At 46.6% G+C, this 23,139-nt stretch overlaps 1 protein-coding gene across 1 annotated transcript in view; it reads right to left on the bottom strand.

Annotated features, from left to right (window-relative positions):
• Positions 1-8,701: 8,701 nt before the first annotated feature.
• LMX1B (LIM homeobox transcription factor 1 beta) overlaps positions 8,702-23,139 on the bottom strand; it is a 125,947-nt gene continuing 111,509 nt past the window's right edge. The window contains exons 3-8 of the mRNA XM_044992972.1: positions 22,161-22,393; positions 15,443-15,621; positions 14,696-14,773; positions 13,814-13,880; positions 11,343-11,504; positions 8,702-9,621 (exon numbers count right to left, since the gene is read on the bottom strand). Coding sequence (XP_044848907.1) covers positions 9,464-9,621; positions 11,343-11,504; positions 13,814-13,880; positions 14,696-14,773; positions 15,443-15,621; positions 22,161-22,393 — 877 coding nt within the window. The 3' untranslated portion in view covers positions 8,702-9,463. The remainder of the gene's footprint in view (positions 9,622-11,342; positions 11,505-13,813; positions 13,881-14,695; positions 14,774-15,442; positions 15,622-22,160; positions 22,394-23,139) is intronic.

Here is a 23,139-nt window from a genome sequence, read left to right as displayed (position 1 = left end):
GGCAGTAATGGGCTGGATAATTGTTCTCTCATAGAGACTCTGCCTCTCTTGTTACATTCCTGTGCCAGGGCGACATCACTTTTTATTTTGCAACAAGGCAGCTCTATGCCATGGGCTGGAACAGTCCCAGAACCGCCACCCGCCCACTTTGCATTGCTATCAGGAGAGGCAATTCCAAACTGGGGCCCAAACAGCCAATCCCCTTTGTGCTGAGCCTGGAACGAGGTCGCTTTGGAGCGACTGCGCTTGCTGTGCCACCTCTGTCCCTGATGTGTGGAGTGGGTCACACAAGGGTGTTTTCTCCAGGGGAAACGGTGACTTTTTGTTGTCACACTGACCATTTTCGTTACAAAGCCAAAAGGTTTTGGCTGGAAAGTTTTCAATTTGGGGGCTTTCGATTTTTTTCTCTAAAAACCTAAATTTTGTGTGGAAAGCATTTAACTGAAAATGAAATTTTCCATCAAAAATAGTTTCTGTAGAATAATGTTGATGGTTCCTATTAATGTGGGCTAAATTCACTTCCACTGCCCCAATCGATGGTGCCGCAGGTGCATTGCCAGGCCTGTCCCTCCAGCAGAGTGGGCTGCTGGCGGGTTTGGTACCTGTGAGCGAGACACGGTGTGTGTGTCGGCTTCACTTGCATTGCCAGCACCAGCCATTGTCCCCATTTCCCAGCCTGGAGCCAACGCTGGTTTCGCCAGGAAACCCCTGTTCAGAGCTGCAATGCTGCCGTGTGGAGCCTGGCCAGGCCATCTCCCCCTGGGTTCCATTGGATAGTTCTGTCAGGCCCATGTGAGCGCGGTGCCCCCCAGTGCGCATGCTGCATGTCTGCCTGGGAGAGCTCAGGATGTAAAGCTGCGGCTGCACCAGAGCTGGGCACCCTGATCCTGTTGAGAGGCTGGATGTACCTGACTGGGGGAGGCAAGAGGGATCCTCACTGTGCTGCTACCAGGACAAAAAGATAGAACTTTTTCTTCTCTCTTTAGAGAGCAGAGTGCATCCTGGGCTCCCCCCTTCCCCTCTCTCCCATACGTTCATCAGAAAAACCGACGCCTTCTGAGTGACGTCCAGTGCTTGGGGCATAGACACCAGAAGTGACAGCTGGCACCCACCCTTGCCCAGGATGTTTGTGTTAAAAGGCCCCATCGTTGCAGTGGACAGCAGGCTAAGGATATTAGTTGGCTCAGTCTGGTTACCTAATGAATGCGGCCACACCACATGCCCCCATCCCAGGGCAGTCCCATCAGAGAGCCTGAGAACCAGGATCCATGGAGCGAGCATTCCCCTCCTGCGCCAACAGGTGGGCTCTGCAAATGATGGTGGAGGGCAGCGTGAGGGAAGCTTGCACTAGCGTTGCCTGTGCTGTATTTGCATCAAGGATAAATGGAGGACGTGTTCACACAGGCTGTGCCCAACATACCACAGTGCTACAGGGAATGAGTCAAATGCAACGCCAAGGGTGGCGAGTTCCCCATGAATTCCCACATGAGCACACAGTCCCCTGGCCTGTCCACCACACATACTGCACATACACACACAGTTCCCCTGTCCACCGCACATACACACACAGTGCCCTGGCCTGTCCACCACACATACTGCACATACACACACAGTTCCCCTGTCCACCACACATACACACACAGTGCCCTGGCCTGTCCACCACACATACTGCACATACACACACAGTGCCCTGGCCTGGCCACCACACATACACACACAGTGCCCTGGCCTGGCCACCACACATATTGCACATACACACACAGTGCCCCTGTCCACCGCACATACACACACAGTGCCCCTGTCCACCGCACATACTGCACTTACACACACAGTGCCCCTGGCCACCGCACATACTGCACTTACACACACAGTGCCCCTGGCCACCGCACATACTGCACTTATACACACAGTGCCCCTGTCCACCGCACATACACACACAGTGCCCCTGTCCACCGCACATACTGCACATACACACACAGTGCCCGTCCACCGCACATACTGCACATACACTCACAGTGCCCTGGCCTGTCCACCACACATACTGCACATACACACACAGTGCCCCTGTCCACCGCACATACTGCACATACACACACAGTGCCCCTGTTCACTGCACATACACACACAGTGCCCCTGTCCACCGCACATACTGCACTTACACACACAGTGCCCCTGGCCACCGCACATACTGCACTTATACACACAGTGCCCCTGTCCACCGCACATACACACACAGTGCCCCTGTCCACCGCACATACTGCACATACACACACAGTGCCCGTCCACCGCACATACTGCACATACACTCACAGTGCCCTGGCCTGTCCACCACACATACTGCACATACACACACAGTGCCCCTGTCCACCGCACATACTGCACATACACACACAGTGCCCCTGTTCACTGCACATACACACACAGTGCCCCTGGCCACCGCACATACTGCACTTACACACACAGTGCCCCTGGCCACCGCACATACTGCACTTATACACACAGTGCCCCTGTCCACCGCACATACACACACAGTGCCCCTGTCCACCGCACATACTGCACATACACACACAGTGCCCGTCCACCGCACATACTGCACATACACTCACAGTGCCCTGGCCTGTCCACCACACATACTGCACATACACACACAGTGCCCCTGTCCACCGCACATACTGCACATACACACACAGTGCCCCTGTTCACTGCACATACACACACAGTGCCCCTGTCCACCGCACATACTGCACTTACACACACAGTGCCCCTGGCCACCGCACATACTGCACTTACACACACAGTGCCCCTGGCCACCGCACATACTGCACTTATACACACAGTGCCCCTGTCCACCGCACATACACACACAGTGCCCCTGTCCACCGCACATACTGCACATACACACACAGTGCCCGTCCACCGCACATACACTCACAGTGCCCTGGCCTGTCCACCACACATACTGCACATACACACACAGTGCCCCTGGCCACCGCACATACACACACAGTGCCCCTGGCCACCACACACACTGCACATACACACACAGTGCCCCTGGCCACCACACACACTGCACTTACACACACACTGCATGCTGCGCACACATCGACTGCAACAAAAGAGATAAAAACTGCACGCGGAGGAGATGGCTGGCTTGTTTACAGGTTGCTTTTATTTACAAATATACTGAAATGTAATCTCTTTTTTTTTTTGTGGGCAGAAACGCAATGTATAAGAATCTCATATACCTTAGCTGCCAGGTGACAGTGGCAGGAAAAAAATGCAGTGAAATGAAATTTAAAAAACACTAATAAATAATTTAACAATGACAAGTAATTAAATAAAAAAAATCCAATCTACACACATTCTGGTGGCTTGTTACCAACACAGAGAGCAAGGGGCAGGGAGCTACTGTGAAAGGCAGGTGGTTAAGTATGAGGGAGCATATGCATATTTTGTACAAGTTAAACAAATTGTAACAGACAGCTACAAAATACTACATTTTGGTAACATAAATACAGACTATATAAATATACAAGTAATACAGCCATACACAGCTAAAAAAGGGTGTCCACTTAAAAACAGAGTTCCCACTGCCAAATAGCTGGAAGGCCCTTCACAGTCACCGCAAAATGAAACAACATTGGGCAGACCCGAGAGCAGCCATGCTGTACCGTTAGGAAGGCCTGCAGTAGAATCAGGAAATCGATCTATGATTCTGTGCTTATCCTTAGCAGTTAGCAAGTTATTCAGTAAGGCCCTAATTCAGCAAGGGAGTTACGCATGGAGTCATCTCCCTGCATTCAGCAAAGCACTTACACATGCTTGAGTCCCGTTGAAGCCAACAGGGTTTAAGAACTTGCTTAAAGTTAAGCCTGTATTGAAGTACCTTGCTGAATGGCGGGTTAAGTACTTAACTTGCTCTGAATTCAAGTTGCTGTGGCTGTGCTATTCGTGCCCTCTGTGCCACACAGCAGCACTGTGCTAGGAGAGGAGGGCACACTAAAGTGAGACTTAGACACACAATGACAGCTGTTCATTAACACACCTCCCAAATACTTCAGGCTGTAGAGATGTAAAGCACATGGGAACTTTGTAACATTGTGTACTTGGAACTGGCACCAAGTCCTGTGGCTGTGATGCGATCTCTAATGTGTCCTCTCTTTCCTTTGCTCTTGTGACCAACCCTTGTGGTTGGATGAAGCATCCCTTTCTCCTGGGTCCTGTAGTGGAGTCTTAGTGAATTAGTGTGACATCACCATGGAAATTCTGGTGATGTCACAAATTGAATGGAACATCTGGTCATCAGGAGCAGAGACCATGAGGCTCTGGGCGGAATGAGGGGTGTGGCTTGAAATATCATTGATCATTAGAAAAGGTGGAGAAGAATCCTGCCCGGGTAGGGAAAGGGATGTGGAATTACATCAAGCACTCTGCAAGGCATTACCAGGCTGAAGGTGCCTCCCTAACAAGTGACTGTGCTGCAGAGTGGACATGTTGCTGCTGACGGCCAGACACTGGCCTTCTCAGAGAACCCCTCTCCTGAGGCTGGCAATAGTCACACTGCACACTGAGCAGAGTGACACACGTTCATGCTGCAGCTAACACCTTGTGCATGGCTAGCAGCAAGTGGGCTTTAGAATGCGACACATTTGGTGACAAGGCATTTGAAGAGGAAAAAAGACCAAGGTTCGTGGGACATATTTCAGCTTAGAGATGGCAACAGGGCCGGCTCCAGGCACCAGCGCAGCATGTGCTTGGGGCGGCCAAGGGGAAGGGGTGGCACGTCCGGCTCTTCGGTGGCAATTTGACGGTGGGTCCCTCGCTCCCTCTCAGAGGGAAGGACCTGCCGCCGAAGTGCTGCCAAAGAAGAAAGCGGTGCGGTGGAGCTGCCACCAAAGTGCTCCTGATCGCGATCACGGCTTTTTTTTTTCTCCGCCGCTTGGGGTGGCAAAAACCCTGGCGCTGGCCCTGGATGGCAACCAAAAATTATTTTACTGACGGCACCATAATTAGCTCCGACTTGGTGGGCATGAAACACATTTAACACCATAAAGCCAATTATTTGGAAAGTAGGTCCCTCTCCTGAGCGTCATACAGAGACTGTGGTTAATATAGGCCTGAGATGAGCTGCACGTTGTGGGGGAATTCTTCCATTGGAAGTGACACTATGAAATGGAAACATGCTAGTTACTAAGTTTAAAGCATGTGCTGGTCTGTGAGTACAGGGGCTAAATACTGCATCAATCAGTTACTGCATCTGATGGCAGGAAAATATTGCAGTATGCTAGCATCACTTTTGGGCACAGAATTGATCAGTTGCACAATACAGACTTCCGAGGAAGCTATCATTTAGCATGTTCACATTATGATAACCTTGTGTTAAATATCAGAGGGATAGCCGTGTTAGTCTGGATCTGTAAAAGCTGCAAAGAATCCTGTGGCACCTTATAGACTAACAGACGTTTTGCAGCATGAGCTTTCGTGGGTGAATACCCACTTCTTCGGATGCAAGAAGAAGTCCGAAGAAGTGGGTATTCACCCATGAAAGCTCATGCTGCAAAATGTCTGTTAGTCTATAAGGTGCCACAGGATTCTTTGCTCCTTGTGTTAAATATTATTGCGTGAACACAAACCTAATCAATCTTCTTTTAGTTAATTGCATCTTGTCACTGCTTTAGCCTAAGTATTACTTCTTTAGCCAAAACAGCATGATTGAAATGCCATGAAGAGCTCACTTGATGTATTTATACTAGAGAGAGGTTAATTTGCTAGAGAGAATTATCACTGTAAGGTACATGTAATAAACTGCTGTCATGACCTCGACCCTTCAAACTCCCATATGTACAATCACCATTTGTGGTTTCCATGAAAGTGCCAGATGCTAAGAGTTTGGGGCAAGAATTTATCAATGTGACTCAGTGTAAGATATTATTGCTGTATGGCCCATTACACATTTTACTTTCACCTGATCAGTGACATTTCCCTTGACAATACAAGAGTAAACCAGAAATCAAAAAGGTCAGAGGTTGCTTTATAATATTTTACTGCAGGTCCCGGGTTAAAACCACAATGATCACACTCCTGTGGGATAATTCGTACTACAAATAAGAGTGACATTTATTTTGCTTTAATGAACTTTGGCCTTTGCCAGATATCACTGCGAAGTGACTGGCCATGCTTTTAAAAGTGCATCCTCCTCTTGATTGGCTTCACTGCACCCTAGCACTGGAAATGTAGTTAGCCATGTCGGCCAAGAGATCCTTGGTACCGACTAGAGCATACTATGGGGGAACAAACGGCTAATCATTGCCATTCAACACACCAAAGGCACAGCCGAGAGTATTTAACTACATTGCAATACATGCCGAGGTGCCATCCAAAGAGCAGCAGAAGGGTTATTGATACTTGAGCTCCAAAGTGGACTTGCTGATTCCTTTCTTGGAAGTGGATTTTTTTCAACATCCAGCCCAGAACCAGAGGTAGACATGGAGCAGGGGAGTCGCCAGACTGTGGGGCACATTACAGTGCTCAGGCAAGTCTCAACATCCACTAATTATGGCCTTTGATTCTGCACTGGTAAGCAGAGGAGGTCTGACTAGTGGGATCCTGTGATGGTGTATAGATGCCATAAATATCAGAGGTTGGAGCGTGTGAAGACACTCCTGCTCTGAGAAAAGCGATATTTGCTGGGGGTTGGATTAATCCTGTGAGGTGGGTACTTACAAATGTTTCCAATGTACCACATGAGAAATGCTCAAATTCTGGCCTCTAATGCAATGTAAATATCCAAGTCACCTGAGCTCCTTCAGATACCACCTATTGTGAGCGGGGGTGTTTTTTGGTACAGTGTAAGGGAAAAAATTGGTGGTGCCTGGGTGAGAAAAAAGGTAGTAAAGCCTTTTCCTCCCAATTGGCAGAAGATATCCAATGGGCTCACAAGCCCCTGCTTTAACTGGTAAATCCACCCCCAGGAGCTAAAAGGGGCTTTACAGAATGCATGCAGTTGTGATTGACCCGTGACTGCTGTGAGACTGGCAGGTTGCAATTTGGGCTACTTCCTGTTCGAGGTATAGAAAGGGGACGGCTTGAGCTTTGTTAGCCCAGAACATCAGGGGGCTGGAGGGGAATAGAAAGAATGAAGCAACACAGGTGTGTGTTTGTGTGTTTAAGAGCGAGGGCCCTTCTGCCTGTCTTGGGACACTGTGCTGTGGGCAGCAGAGCGGAGGAGAGACCTCCAGCCGTGCCAGCTCTCCTGCATGATATGAAGACTTCCTTTCCCAATGGAGCCTTGCCTCACCTCACCAAGGTGCAAATGCTTGCGTTTCTCCTGGCCTTGGAAGCTGGGTTTTAAGAAAGGCATAAAATGGTTTCTGAGCTCCACCTATGCTTCTTTGGCATGAACACCTTTGTTTGCTTTGCCACCCCTGGCTGGGATGTGGCCCTGTTTTCCCCACGTTTAGTGAAGTGGGGCGAGTTAATAATCACCTGTGATGTAAAAAGGGCTCTCTTGCCCTCTTCAATCTGTGTCCCAGATGAGTTATACCGTTTGCCACAGAGCAATGCTGGTCCTTTTTTGGCTGACTCGGCTCTTTCTTGCCCTGCTTGGTAGTCACCCGTTTGGGAAGCAAGAAGTAGCCCTTTCTGGTTCAGAAAAGGGTGCTTAACTTGTCATGGGCAGGCTCCCAGGAGAGCCGGGACCTATCCTAAGCAGGCAGTGCTACTAGCCCAGGAAACTGGAACATACACTGCCCCGAACGTAACTAGGCTGTTGAGCCTGTTACATTCTTTGCTGCCTGTGACCCATCAAAGTGGCCTGGAGGGCCTCATGGCTATAGGCCAGACACTTCTGCGTGCGTTAGAATTTTTGCATAGTGCACTGCGTCTCATGCGACTGCAGCCCCTGCGCCTGCCCCATGCGTCACACACCAGGAGTTAAATTAACCAGCACGCTGAACTTGGTTTTCACTGGGATGGTCGGCGTTTTGAACGTATTTATTTAAGAATGGGCCTGATGTGCCTAACTTTTCCCTCCTCACCTGTCTTTATTCGTTTTTGAACACACCCTATCATTATTTCTATTACCTTGCCAAACTGTTCCTCACTAAGACATGGCCATATTTGTCTGGCTCTCCACCTGCTAATTATTGTCTGCAGGCAATAGTTATAACTACAATATTATTATTTATCATGTTTTATGCCCTACAAAAATCTATAATGGCTGCTCAAACTTCATAAGGGCTGTGGAGACAGTCTTCTTTACCTCTGCATAATGAGCCCGGGTCTCCTCCCATTTCGCTAGCGTAGGTCTGGAGTAACTACTGGAGGCAATAGAGTCCCATCAGTGTGAAACTTGCATAAGTGAGATCAGACTCAGACTCGTGACAGAGCCTCATGCTCTCTGTGTTCTTTGTCACTTGGTGCACATTTCAAGGACACTTCTCAGGGCCTGGGCTAGGATTTTAGAACCTGCGCTTTCCTTGACAAAGGAAGAAAATTAATTAAAGGAGTCTTACTTATTCCAGATGGACAATGGAGTGTAGCACATTTATGTCTCATGCAAAACCTAAATAAACGAACAGAATGAACAACACGTGGTTACCAATCACAGGCTAGGCTTGAAAGTTGGCACTGAATTTCTTACAAATAAAAGTAAATGTTTATTCTCACACATTAAAAATTAAATAAAGCTCTGTGTCGTGTAAGCACCTTTTGTTTTAATTATTCAAGATTAATACTAATCTAAATGCATCTGTCCCTAACATGCAGCTTCTCTCCAGGGTCATAGACCTTTTTCAATTATGAAATCACTGGCTTCGCCACAAGGCTTCTTGTTAACCAGTTTTTCTAAGTATCATACAGTATAAGGGCTATAAACTAAGGAGCAGACCGAGGGTTATGTAGAAAAAGTGTAGAAAGGAAACAAATGTTGAACGTCACATTTACATTAACTTCTCACAGTTCAAATGGCAATTTATCCACAACATAGTATGAGTCATGCAGTAAGAAAGGGGAGGAGTCTCCAGTTTCTTTGATTTATTTGTCATATGGTCGACTGATGTCAGTATCAGTGGCTTTTAAAAAAAGGTTAAATATCCAAACGAAAGGAAGAAAGAAAGGAGGAAAAAGGTCTAGCTTTTCACACCATCATTTCCTTTACAATGCGGAGCTCAAACCAAACCAAGGGCTGCTGGAGAGCTGGATGTTCCACTCGTCCCATGCTTTTCTCGTGGCCTGGTCCAAGCTGGATAACTGAGGATGTGTATGGGGGAGGAGGGCAGAGGGATTGGTGGGTTGATTGATTGATTTAATACATGGTCCTCCTAAAAATGCTCGTGGCAGTCCAGAGGCGGCAGGAGTCACTGTGAAGGAAGAGCTGGGCAACATATGGCTGTAGAGTCTGCTCTGCAAAAAGTCACTTGCTAAAGATACGCCAGCTATTTGTTTTTTTTTATTATTATTATTTTCATGAGGCGAAATATGAGCTCTGCATAGAGTACAGCCTGTCAATGGGGTTTCCTACTCTAGCCTGCATGGAGTTAACTTCTGAGGAGGCAAGGAAACAGTCGCTCAAGCTAGTCAAAGAGGTATCACTGTCGATATCGTGAAAAATGGAGTCATTTCCTGCAAACAAAATGTACATATTAAGCTTGGTTCTGTGTAGAGAGAGAAATACAGATTCAGGATTCTCAGGCACTCTGAGGCACAGTGTCTGTTACAAGTGAAAGTAAAAGCTAATACATTTTCTTTTCTTTTCCTAAGCTAATATAAAATAACTTTTCTGCAAGGCTCTGCTCTTTAAACAGGGACTGGAGATCAAATTCTAGGTGTTTTGATGGCTTTGATGCTGCACAGAAGGAGGAAATCTGCAAGCGCTTCATTTACGCTGCTGTCTCCAGCACATAAAAAACTCTTCTCTAATTGACATGAGCAGACAACCGACAGAGAGCAGGGAGGATCACATGCTCCTCACGAGCTGGGACCTTGCATTCCACAACAGAAACGTTGGGTAGTCAATTAATGCAGGATCAGGCCCCCAGTGCTGACAATGGGAAATGGCTCTTTGGGGAAAAATGCTCCTCACCCAGACCCAATGTAGTAAAAGTCGTATCTGCAAATGCAATGGCGTTTTGTTTTGGAACAGAGACAATACTGCCTTTTATCTCCTTTCGCGGCTGAAATGTCAACTGACCACCTGGGAGGGCACCAGAAAGTGCTCCAGTGGCACTCAATTGAAATGGTTGCATTGTATTTCTTTGTGTTTGATTTGAGGAACAGACCATTTCACTAGTGAGGACTCATTGAGCGAGCTGAGCAAAATGTTAGCCACCAAACCTGACCCCTCCAAAGTGCCTTTGGGCTTCAAGTTTCTTTATGAAATACACTTGAAATTCAGACTCCTCTGTTTCATTTACCAAACTGCCCACCGTGCATGCACCTCTCTGCAACTAACACAACTGCACACAGCAGAGTCTGCTTTCCTCCTGCTGCATGCATGTCACTCCAGTGAGTGTTACCGAGAGAGCTGTGTATCCATCTCAATACCAATGTGCCCATACTTCATAGAAGTTAAAGTGACATAACTGAGCCATGATGGGCTACAAGGTCACTATCACAGTTTGAAAAATCCTCTTAAATCAGATTTAAATGCCAGACTGTAATAGTCCTTTTACATTCATGTAGCATTAGCAGTACCATGTAAAAGGTGCCATTTGGTTACACCTGGCCATGTGATGTGGTGAGTGGGAAATGGGTACAAGCCAGTAATTGTCTTAGGTCAGAGAGTATTACATCAATCCGGGAGGGAATATTCTGTCCTGGCACATCTCGCAGCAATACAAGAGCTGCTCTTTAACGAGTCAGCATACAATTTGAGGGCATACAATTTATGGAGATGGTAATTTTTGCATTTGGGGACCACAAGATTAGTTCCCTCTGTTGGAGCATGCTGCAAAATGCCTGCTTTTCTCTGAGATTTGGGGAACAGGGAAGGACTGTGAGGGTGGGCAGAGGGGGGTTCTGGTGCTGTTTATTTTCTGTTTGGTCACTCTTGGCTGACTCCGTTGGGGGCAGGGGGAGAGGTAACATTGCTGGATTAGTAATTGCTAAGAACTGTATTTTGAAATATTTGTTAAGGGTGCCTAGAGCCTGGAACAGGTTTTCTCCTACCCATTTTTTGTGCATATAAATAAATAAAAATAAAAACGATGCTGGTTCAATTTTTGCTCTAGCACAAATTGCAGAAAAAATATTGAAAAAATAAATCACTAGGCTGAACCTTTGGAGTCTGAACTGCCATACAGATAAGTGCTGCTCCCAGGGCGGTGGTAAGTGGAGAGCCTTACCATAGGGGTTCATGTGGTCTCCTGGCATTTGTGGAGGGGTAAGACCTTGCTGGAATGGGTCCGTGCCATAACTGCTTTGATCCATTGCTACAATCTGCTGCTGTGGTGGTGCAAGTGGTGTGTAAGATGTCATCATCCCTTCCATTCGGTTGGACATTACTTCTGCAAAACAAACAGCAGAATCCATTCGCAGCTTAGCCAGGAAGCAGCGCACATGGGGTTTATACCCTGCTTACTGCCCACTTTGTGCTACACTGGAATGCGAGGCCACTAGTGAGATGGAATTACTAAAACAGTGCGTGATGGTGTTAATGCTGAGGAGTCAAAGACAGTGTAGTAAGTGATCACCATTTGCTAGAAACCATGTGTCCTCCAGAGAGCTGTAGTTTTGTCACACTGTCCAGCTCTCCAGGTCCTTCTGCTGCAGCATCGCTCTTCCTAGGAAAAATCAGCAGCTCAATCCCACTTTGTGGGAGAGAATCCCATTTCAGTTAGATTTTAAAGGAACTACAGGAAAGCCCAGAGCACCCAGTGAGATAGCCAAGTCGTTCTGTTTGTGCCCAGAGTTCAGAAACCAGCAGTGCTTGGAAATACCTGTCTGCTGAGGGGGGTGAATGTGAGAGACCAGGCAGAGTTAGGCATTCACCAGATCGCTGCTCCCCAACTACCACATACTCAGCTGCAACTCAGCCAGCAGGAAATCCCAGTGTTAAGGGGAGCGTTTCTCTTGCGGGTCAGTTAGAGCCAGATTTCCAAAACAGCTGAACTCTCATTTAGGCAGCAAAGTCAGTGGCCACGTTTCCCACCCAGCGCCTTGGAAAAGCCGGTCTTGATTGTGGATGCAGATAAAGTAAAAACTTGGACCCTTATTGCCAGGGTCTGGTACAATCAGAAAGGTGTCTTTTCTCATCTCTTGCTCAGAGATTCCTAGCTCCTGGAACAGGAAGGCAGAACGAATGCTGCAAATGGCTCCCTGGAATCAGAGGTGCCTCCCAAACCCCTGGCCCTGACTCTGAGCAGGAAGTCTAATCATTCTACATTAGCCTCATCAATCTTCCATCACTTGTTGCGTCTTCTCTCCAATTACACTGTATGCATTTTGGGGCAGAGAAATGCCTCCCCAAATGCGTGCCTAGTGCCCAGCACAATGGAGCCCTGATGCTGCCTGTCACACCACAGCAGTGCAAATAACCAGGAATTGTGATAAAGTGCTAGAGAGGAATGAAAGCCGTGCATTTCATTATACTAGTGAGGAGCTCAGCGTATAGGCTGCTGAGAATCCAAAGAGAGCAGGGCTGCCCAGTTAGCACTGCTATTGCGCACGCCAACCCCACTGGAATGGACAGCCAGCAGGATTGGCTGCAATCAGGAGATTCTGTAAATGCACGTAAATTACCCACAATCCCGGCTGTTGTAGGTCACGGGGGCAGCTCTGAGAACAAGTGTGCAGGGCAGCTTCTTCCACTGCCTGTAGCTAGATGGTGCACAGCAGCAGCTCCCATACCCTGCTCACAGACCATGAGCCAGGCTCTGAGGCCCTTGCTCAGCTTTTATTCTGCGCTAGGAAGAACGTGGAGACTGGAATGGCTCAGAAGTAGGCTGGGGGGTCCGTTCCCATGCAGCATCCCCAGAGGAGCAGTGCAATTCCAGACTGTACAGTATTAGCATCTGTGCACACTTTGGTGCCTATGAGTCCTGAGCAGCTGTGCTAATGAGCCACCTGACACTGGGCCACTGCACAGACACAGGGCCTCCTCCCAGGGCCGTCCCTAGCAGGGTGTGTGTGTGGGGGGGGGCAGGCCTTCATGGGGGGGCTGGCTTGGGGGGGGAACCACCCCCCAGCACTCACCAGTAGGGCAGCTGGGGTGGGACCCCGCACTTCCTGCCGCCGGTGAGTGCAGGCCTGGCCCTGCTGCAGTCCTCAGGGGTGGGAAGAGGTGGGGCTGGGGTGGGGGCGGGGGGCCCTGGGGAAGAGGCAGGGCAGGGGCTGGAGCAGCACGCACCTGCACAGGGCACCAGGCAATGTGGTGCCCCAAGTTTGCTGGTGCCTGACGCAGCTGCGCACTTTGCGTATGGGTAGGGACGGCCCTGCTCCTCACACCTCACAAATGACCTGTGGATCCCTCAGATTTGGAGTGGCCGTGGCACCCTTTTCTGTGGCAGGGGAAAACTGGTTTGAGGGATCCACAGATGGGGACTCCCCCAAACCCCTATCCCCCTGCAGGTTTGACCACAGGGAGGGGATGGCAGGGACTTGTGTAGGGACCCAGGGAGGTTGGCCCAATGATAGGACACAGGTGTAACCGGAGGGCCTGGTCTGTGTGAACAGAACCTCTCGTCACTGTGCACGACAGAAAGAGAGATCATCTGTATGGATGTACACATGGCTGTATGTTCCCTCCCACACACGCTACGATAAACCCACAAAGCCCCTTCCCTTCTCCTTGCTTCCATCACAAACATGGCTTTACCTTGCCCTAGTCGCTGAGAATTTTGCTGCTCCTGCTGCTGCTGATGCCTCCGTGCTAGTTTCTTCATCTGAATAAAATAGGAAACACAGGATAATCTCATGGCTTTGAATGGAAAGAGCTGGTTTAGTTACAAAACTCTGTGCAAATGTCAACCTATCAATACAGAGTGTGTATATTCCTGTACACCCCACCAAGGACTCAACTGTCATTCCTGAGCATATACATTTGGGTTTGCAGTTCCACATTTGCATATACAAACTAGTCCTTATCTAGCATTGCTTGGACCATTCTGCTCTAGGTGCAGATGTCTGGAAATGGGCCTTCTTACATGAACGCAGTCTGTGCAGCACATGCAGAAATCTGCACTTGTGAGGAGCCCACATGCAGGGGCGGCTCTAGGAATTCCGCCGCCCCAAGCAGGGCGGCTCGCCGTGCGGGGCGCTCTGGCGGTCGCCGGTCCCGCGGCTCCGGGGGACCTCTTGCAGACGTGCCTGCGGAGGGTCCGCTGGTCCCGCGGATGCCTGCGGATGCTCCACCGAAGCCGCGGGACCAGCGGCCCCTCCGCAGGCACGTCTGCGGGAGGTCCACCGGAGCCGCAGACCAGCGGACCCTCCGCAGTCATGCCTGAGGGAGGTCCGCTGGAGCCGCCTGCCGCCCTCCCGGCAAAATGCTGCCCCAAGCGCGCGCTTGGCGCGCTGGGGTCTGGAGCCGGCCCTGCCCACATGTCACAAAACAGTTTTATAAAACCTAATTCCTGCCTGGTTATCTTGGTGACGTAGACCTTTTAGTGAAAGGGAAGAGCTGTGCATGGCGGCCATTGCTCCTGGGAGTACTGTACATGTGCTTCAGGCTTTACTTTTGAGATCTGGACAAACAACTTACCTTTGCTCTTTGGTTCTGAAACCAGACCTGGACAACTCGCACACTGAGTCCTGTTTCAGCTGCTAGTGTTTCTCTGACCTACAGGAGGAAATGGTTAAAGAAGAATTAACTTACACCTAAGTAGGTGGGTCAGGAGAGAGATCATGTCATTATTTTTTTTAACCTGTGAAACACTGGTTTGTAAATTTGGCTAAGAATAAAATTTTGATATTTTGGCCAATAAACACAATTTGTCACTGCGAACAAAGGCAAATGACAACCCTGAGACACATCACACTTATCCCAAGTGACACATTTTCTATAGATGCAGGTAAATGTTGCTTTTCACAGTGAAGACACACTTCAGACAACAAAAAAAATTGAGCAGAAACAGCAAAGTATGTTGCCTTTCACAAAGAGGTGATTTTCTGCCAGTTTTACCAGTGATGCAAATAGTTTTTTCCACAGTCCTATCTGCTATAAATGACTAAACATCCTGGTTACATTTTGTAAAGCCAGGGCTGGAACAATAACTACAGGAATGGGGATGTGCACTCATCTCCTTGGAAAAGTGACTTCTTCAGTTTTGGAGGGGCCACATGCTTGCTGAGACTCTAACGGTAAATGATCAGTTCATGTTTTATTAGCAAATTTTTGAGCAACCAAATATTTCCCTTGTGTAAGGATCTTCCACAGAGTTTGGCACTGTGTCCTATGGGCTACCAGCAGAAAACCAGATTGTTTGCAGGTCTCTGCTGAAGAGCCTACCTTCCTACATGGCTTTGAAGACACTTCAAAGGATGCTTTGAATGCTCTTCTCTGCTGTGTTGTAAGTATTGTCCTTGGTCGTTTGGGTCTCCTTGGGTCTTTTCCATCATCGCTCCCTTTTCCTTGGTTTGCTTGTCCTTTGGTTGGTTTAACATCTCCATCCTCATCATCACTTTTAACTGTCAAGAAATGAAAACTATCAGAACATTCTCTTTGGTTTGCTAAGAGAATAGGACTTTTGAAAGGATATATTCATGGAGTAACAATACATCCCCTTAAGATAATGAACTCAGCTATTATCCTTCATTTGTTTTAAAACTTAAAATTAACCCTAAGTCAGATGATATCATGTTAAATGGGACCTTGTGCATAAATGCCAGGCCAAAATCCAGCAAGCACTTAAGTATGCATGTAACTGTAACTGAAGTCAATGGGACTACTCATGTGAGTGTCCTTAAACATTTGCAGAATCGGGCCCTGCTGATTATTCTATGCTGTATATGATATGACTTTAAAAACTGTGGTTACCTCTAAGGTTGCAAAAGAAAGAAATTTTAAATATAAATGTTATTAAAAATATAAAAGTTCTTTTAATCAAATCTATGTAGTTTAAAATTGGTTGTTTATAATATTTTTGCAGCCCCAGAGGTAACTTTTAACATATTACTTGTTTCTGCATTTCTGCATATTATGAAAAACCTCAATAATCTCTCTCACTGCACTACACATCTACAAATACATTAGAAGCAAGAAGACCAAGGACAGGATAGACCCCTTACTCAATGAGGGGGAAAAAATAGTAACAGAAAATGTGGAAATGGCAGAGGTGCTTAATGGCTTCTTTGTTTCGGTTTTCACCAAGAAGGTTGTTGGTGATTGGATATCTAACATAGTAAATGCCAGTGAAAATGAGGTAGGATCAGAGATAGGGAAAGAACAAGTTAGAAATTACTTAGACAAATTAGATGTCTTCAAGTCCCCAGGGCCTGATGAAATGCATCCCCGAATACTCAAGGGGCTGACTGAGGAGATATCTGAGCCATTAGCGATTATCTTAGAAAAGTCATGGAAGATGGGAGAGATTCCAGAAAACTGGAAAAGGGCAAATACAGTGCCCATCTATAAAAAGGGAAATAAGGACAACTCTTGGAATTACAGACCAGTCAGCTTAACTTCTGTACCCGGAAAGATAATGGAGCAAATAATTAAGCAATCAGTTTGCAAACACCTAGCAGATAATAAGGTGATAAGTAACAGTCAGCATAGATTTGTCAAGAACAAATCGTGTCAAACAAACCTGATAGCTTTCTTTGACAGGGTAACAAGCCTTATCGATAGGAGGGAAGTAGTAGACGTGATATATCTTGACTTTAGTAAAGCTTTTGATACTGTCTCGCATGACGTTCTCATAAACAAACTAGGGAAATGCAACCTAGATGGAGCTACTATAAGGTGGGTGCATAACTGATTGGAAAACCATTCCCAGAGAGTAGCTATCAGTGGTTCACACAGTTCACAGTCATGCTGGAAGGATGTAATGAGTGGGGTCCTGAAAGGATCAGTTCTGGGTTCTGTTCTGTTCAATATCTTCATCAATGATTTAGATAATGGCATAGAGAGTACACTTATAAAGTTTGCGGAGGATACCAAGCTGGGAAGGATTGCAAATGCTTTAGAGGATAGGATTAAAATTCAAAATGATCTGGACAAACTGGAGAAATGGTCTGAAATAAACAGGATGAAATTCGAAAAGGACAAATGCAAAGTACTCCACTTAGGAAAGAACAATCAGTTGCACACATACAAAATGGGAAATGACTGCCTAGGAAGGAGTACTGCAGAAAGGGATCTGGAGGTCATAGTGGACCACAAGCTAAATATGAGTCAACAGTGTAACGCTGTTGCAAAAGAAGCGAACATAATTCTGGGATGTATTAGCTGGAGTATTGGAAGCAAGACATGAGAAGTAATTTTTCCGCTCTACTCTGCACTGATTAGGCCTCAACTGGAGTAGTGTGTCCAGTTCTGGGCACCACATTTCAGGAAGGAGATGGACAAATTGGAGAAAGTCCAGAGAAGAGCAACAACAATGATTTATGGTCTAGAAAACATGACCTATGAGGGAAGACTGAAAAAACTGGGTTTGTTTAGTCTGGAAAAGAGAAGAGTAAGGGGGGGGGGGGACATGATAACAGTTTTCAAGTACATGATAAAGACTGAGAGGGGACATAACAGTTTTCAAGTACATAAAAAATTGTTACAAGGGGGAGGGAGAAATTTGTTTTTCTTAACCTCTGAGGACAGGACAAGAAGCAATGGGCTTAAATTGCAGCAAGGGAGGTTTAGGTTGGACATTAGGAAAAATTTCCTAACTGTCAGGGTGGTTAAACACTGGAATAAATTGCCTACTGGGGACTGGACTAGATGACCGCTCAAGGTCGCTTCCAGTCCTATGATTCTATGATTTTATGTGTGGCCTGTGCATGTGCTTCTATGAGTGTGTGTAGGCATGGGGCCATATAAGTATATATTAGACTCTGTGTATGAGCATTTATAGCATAAATATATTTGTAGTGTGCGTTAGTGGTTAGTAGTGAGAAATCCCAACTCCCATGCCAAAGGTTTATGAGTAAGTGCATATTTTTCTCCTCATTGAAATAACTTCTGTGTCCACATCAATATCTGTGGCCAAAATTTATCATTCACAGCAGTCAAATTTTATATGAATTTCACTAGACCATTGATTTTCATTCAGAAAACATTAATATACTATTCTGTAGATCTTTAAAATTAAAAACTATAATTTGGATACGTTCAAATATTGTATTTTGGGAATTAACAAGTTATACTTTTAATTCATTTTAGGAGCTGATTCACATGCACCTACGATGTATTTCAGTTTAAGAGGCGGCTTTTGTATAACGATTAAAGAGCATTTCTGTCATTTCAATAACTGTGGCATCATTAACTTTCCAGACTGATGTTTCTATGGGAAGGTTTGTGAAGGTTCATGTTGCTCATTGAAGAGTTATTTTTGTGGCCAGTGGATAAATATTTGATTGGAGAAGAAGGTGCACTCATCCAGAGCTGTGTGAAATCATGTGCACTCACAGAGGGAATGGGGAGCATTGGGCTTTCACTGTTTTAAACAATGGAAGGAAAAATGTATTGTGACATTCATTTTGTGGGGATGGAGTGGGCTGGGGCTTGGGGTTCTTTGTCGATGAAAAAAATGCTTCTCATCTGCTGGAGATGCTACCGTGTGTATCGTGGGGAAGTAAAGCTGAACTCAAACGCACATCATTATGCTTCCCTGATAGCCTCCTGGGCCTTGCTGATTTGATCATGACACACAAGGAGACTCTGGCTGGGGAGGATGTGTGCATCAGTGTCAGAAGTAAATGTCAAATGAAGCCAGCTGACAGCTGGCAACCACTGCCTGTGTGCTGTGATGCTAACACGTAGCATGGGAGAACAGGAGAGACCCATCCACAACGCTGTTGTTTGGCAGAAAGCGGATGAAGACAGAAACACGAGTGTACTGAAGACTAGGGACTGATGATTTCAATGGGAATTTGTCTGAGTAAGGCCTGAGTATTCCTGAATGAGTTTCACATAGAGAGACCATCCTATCTGAAAAGCAGTAGGGAACCCGCATACGCTAGATAAATACGTTCTAGTGGCCATATTCGCTAGGAGCCAGAAACCTGCACATGGGGTTTATGGAGTGAGGAGTCTGAGGGCACTAAATAAACCCCGGCTCTAAAAACGGCTTGAGAGCTGCACATCCTGCTGAGGCAGCAGTGACCTTTGCCTCGCTACATTCCTGACATGGAAATACAAAATTTTAACAACGTGGAGGATGTGGGTCTCAAAGCAAAGATCACGGCTAGAAACTGCCCCGAGTTAGACTGAGAATAATATATTTTCCCCATAAAACTGAAGCAAATATCCATGTTGCTCGTACATTTAATGGAATGATAATCGCTGTTTTTCTTCGACATTTTCTCTGAAATAGACGAGTGGTTCCAATGACTACTAGCAATGATTTGTACGTGTCTCGAGCCTGGGAGCCAGACATGGCACATCAGCAGTGCAGGATTTTCAAAGCAGGATGAATAGATAAGGCAAAGAGGAATCCCATGTCTTCTGGACTTGCAAACACTAGAGGGCTTGGAGCCTGATCTCTGCTGAGACCAGAGCTGCAAACGCTTGAGTGGGGATCAAAGCGTGACATATTAACTCACTCCTCTCGCTGTCTCCCCTGGCTCAGGACGGAGGGCAGGCAGGGTTGCTCATTCCCTAGAAAATCTTTCCTGGGAATTTGATGGAGAGTAGGCTCCTCCCCATGGTAATTCAAGAGGCAGGGGCCAGGCCAAGCGGCTGCTCTCAGAGACATCACAAGGGGACTCTGCATTGAAAGCCCCTGGGTTTTTCTTCCAGAGGACCACTAAAGTGGAGGCAGAAATGGAAGGGGGTCCCCAGTGGCAGTTGTGGGAAGCAGAACAGAGTCTCATAGTATGGGGGGGGGGTCAAAGGTATGAATATTTCCCAAATACTGGGACACTGAATCACAAACCACATGGGAGGGCTCAGGCCTGATTTTGTAAAATTATAACATGCTCTCTGCAGATTGGGTTGTTTGTCGGCTACTCATGGCAGGACTCGAGTCTTTAGGGGGTGAGGCCAAGCCCTTGTGCCACCTACCCCATTTCACTGCTGCCGCTAGTGGAATACCAGGAGCAGAGCTGAGAGAATGGACATGGCTAATCAGCCCACCAACAAAATGCTGGGCTTGAGAACCGTGACTTGTCTCCCCGGGAAGGAGGGTTCCTTCACTAGAAGGAATTACAGGGTGAAGTTCTCTGGCCTGTGCAATGCAGGGGCTCAGAACAGGTGATCATCAAGGTCCCTTCTGGCCTTAACATCAACGAACTGATGAGAAGAAACTGGGACACCAGAATCTCTCTTTTTGCAGGGTGGGCGTCATGGCTCTGCGGAGCAGGACGGGGACGGGATCACTCATTTTATTCCAATTCAAGTACTGCTGCTTTGGTAAAAACTGACCTGTGATAGTTACCCACCCAGGAGGGTTGGAATAATTCTCAGGATTTTTTTTACAAAAAGGAAGACAAGTAAATGCTGAGTTCCAATCTATCACTTGGCCCTCATCTATATTTTTCCTGTAACTCATGTTTATCTCCTACAACTTTAAAACTGGCAGGAAGTGCAGCTTCTGGAAGTGTCTGCGTGGTGAGTGAGCTCTGTGTGACAGAAGTTACTAAATTAAATGTTATGACTCTAGGTGGCAATATTTGGTGGCAAAATGACTCTAGGTGGCAAAATGCCCAGTCTGGATTATTTTTTTGTATCTTTTACGTTAAACCCTCCGTCCTGCTTTGACCTGCTGCAGGACTTTCTTAGTGTTAGAGTGAACTACTCAGGCAGCACTAGCATAGTGGTTCTCAACCAGGGCTACGCAGAGGTCTTCCAGAGGGTACATCAGCTCATCTAGATATTTGCCAATTTTACAACAGGCTACACAAAAAGCACTAGTGAAGTCAGTACAAACTCAAATTTCATACAGACAATGACTGGTTTATACTGCTCTATGTGCTACACGCTGAAATGTAAATACACTATTTATATTCCAAGCTATTTATTTTATAATTACATGGTAAAAATGAGAACATAAGCAATGGTTCAGGAATAGTGAGCTGTGACACTTTTGTATTTGTATGTCTGATTTTGTAAACAAGTAGTTTTTAAGTGAGGTGTAAATTGGGGTATGCAAGACAAATCAGAGCCCTGAGAGGGATACAGTCATTTGGAAAGTTTGAGAGCCACTGACCTAGCGGACACAAAGCCACTGTTTTTGCCAGTGCTACACAAATTTCACAATTGGAATGCCACGCTCCGCGTTCAGTTTCCTTCAAGTCCCTGACATTTCAATATTGCATTTGTGCCTTTTCTTAGCATTCCCACTTGTGACTGGCAGAGAGACACTTATCTCAGAAAACTCAGGGAAATTACATCACTTCTTTAAGTCTATTTTGCAAGCCAGCTGTGTGTGTTCCTCATGACGTACTGCATGTATAACACACCCGGTATGTATGTGCATGTACAGCAAGTTGTCTGTACTCAGGTAGGAAATATGGGCGTATGATACAACCCCAATCTGTTATTTAAATGGATGGAAAGACTCCCAGTGACAACATTAGGCTTTGGGGCAGGCCCTGGGTAACCAAACCAGACAGGTTTCAGAGTAGCAGCCGTGTCAGTCTGTATCCACAAAAAGAACAGGAGTCCTTGTGGCACCTTAGACTCTAAGGTGACAGATTTATCCATTCCTGGTTTTATACAACAATATCTTATTTGGATCTCAGCATCTTGTAAATTATTCTTGTCCTCTACTAAGATGGTAGGACAACGAGCAATGGCCTGAAGCTAAGGACGGAAAGATCTAGACTAGATATTTGGGGATAGCGCTTAATGGGCAGTGCAATAATCCCCAAGGGTAAAGGGGTCAAGGCACCAGCACAATGGAGTCTGAGAGAAAGGGCACCTATGGGTGGTCTCCAAAATCAGACTGACTGACTGGCCCCTGTGACCGCTTCTTCCACTGCCTGTGAGTCTATGGGTCAGGATGGCTCTGACTTTTCCATCCCACTTTGCCCGTTCATAACTATCAATTGGAACAGGTGCAAGAAGAGCTCACCTGAGTCTGAGTCATCGGGGCTCACTGAGCTCAGCAAGTCTTTTTCTTTTTCATAGTCACTTTTGCAGAGCAATTGTCCTTCCTTCAGAACAAATTCATCTCCTTTCCTCAGCTGTCGTTCACAGACACAGCAACTGAAGCAGCTTAAGTGGTAAACACATTCCAGGGCTCTCATCACAAATTCTGTTGGGGCGATCTTTTCCATGCAGCCGCTGCACTTAGCAGCAAATAGCCTGTGAGAAGGAAAGAGAGGAAGGGGAAATGTCAGAACATGTACCATAGTTATTTCAACATGAAAAATAAGTTCAGATTTTAATTGAACTGCAGATCAGCCTGCCACATGGCTTAGCACATTAGCGACCAGTGACCTTTAGTACCTCCAGGGGGACCCAACTTATTTGAATTCTGAACCCTTTGGTCTAGAAGTCTCCTGAGCTCTAGTTTCCTCATGAGAGTTCCAGGGCACCTTTGGTTTGGTCAGGTTGGAAATACCACAAGAACAGCCTCTGTCTCAATATGTTGTTGTTCCTCCATCAGGGGATGAAACCAAGAATTCCAGAGGCACAAGAGAAAAAGGGAACAAAGTTATTTAATTTCTTTGAAAGCTCTAAACAAATTCAGTTCATTTCAACTTTTGGAGAAAGATTTGAGTCAAACCTTAGGCTACCCAAACTAATTTTCTGATACCTAACCCAGTAGTGATTTTGTAACTATACTGTCCTAGTATAATTATTGCTGTGGAGGATAACAAATGAGCATCGAAACAAGAAAGGGATCCTTAGTGCATGGGAGGAGGGGCACTATTGTCTGGGCAAGATATGTGGAAGCAGGGCTGGCTTTAGGCCAATTCCACCAATTCCCCCGAATCGGGCCCCGCGCCTAAGAGGGCCCTGCGCCCAGTGAGAATCTCTTCCCTGGCTAGAGGCACCTTTTTAATTTTTACTCACCTGGCAGCGCTCCGGGTCTTCGACGACACTTC

Source organism: Mauremys mutica, chromosome 18, assembly GCF_020497125.1.
Source record: "Mauremys mutica isolate MM-2020 ecotype Southern chromosome 18, ASM2049712v1, whole genome shotgun sequence".
NCBI lineage: Eukaryota > Metazoa > Chordata > Testudines > Geoemydidae > Mauremys > Mauremys mutica.
The sequence above is the reverse complement of the archived record's forward strand: the minus strand, read 5'-3'. Positions and strand labels throughout refer to the sequence as shown.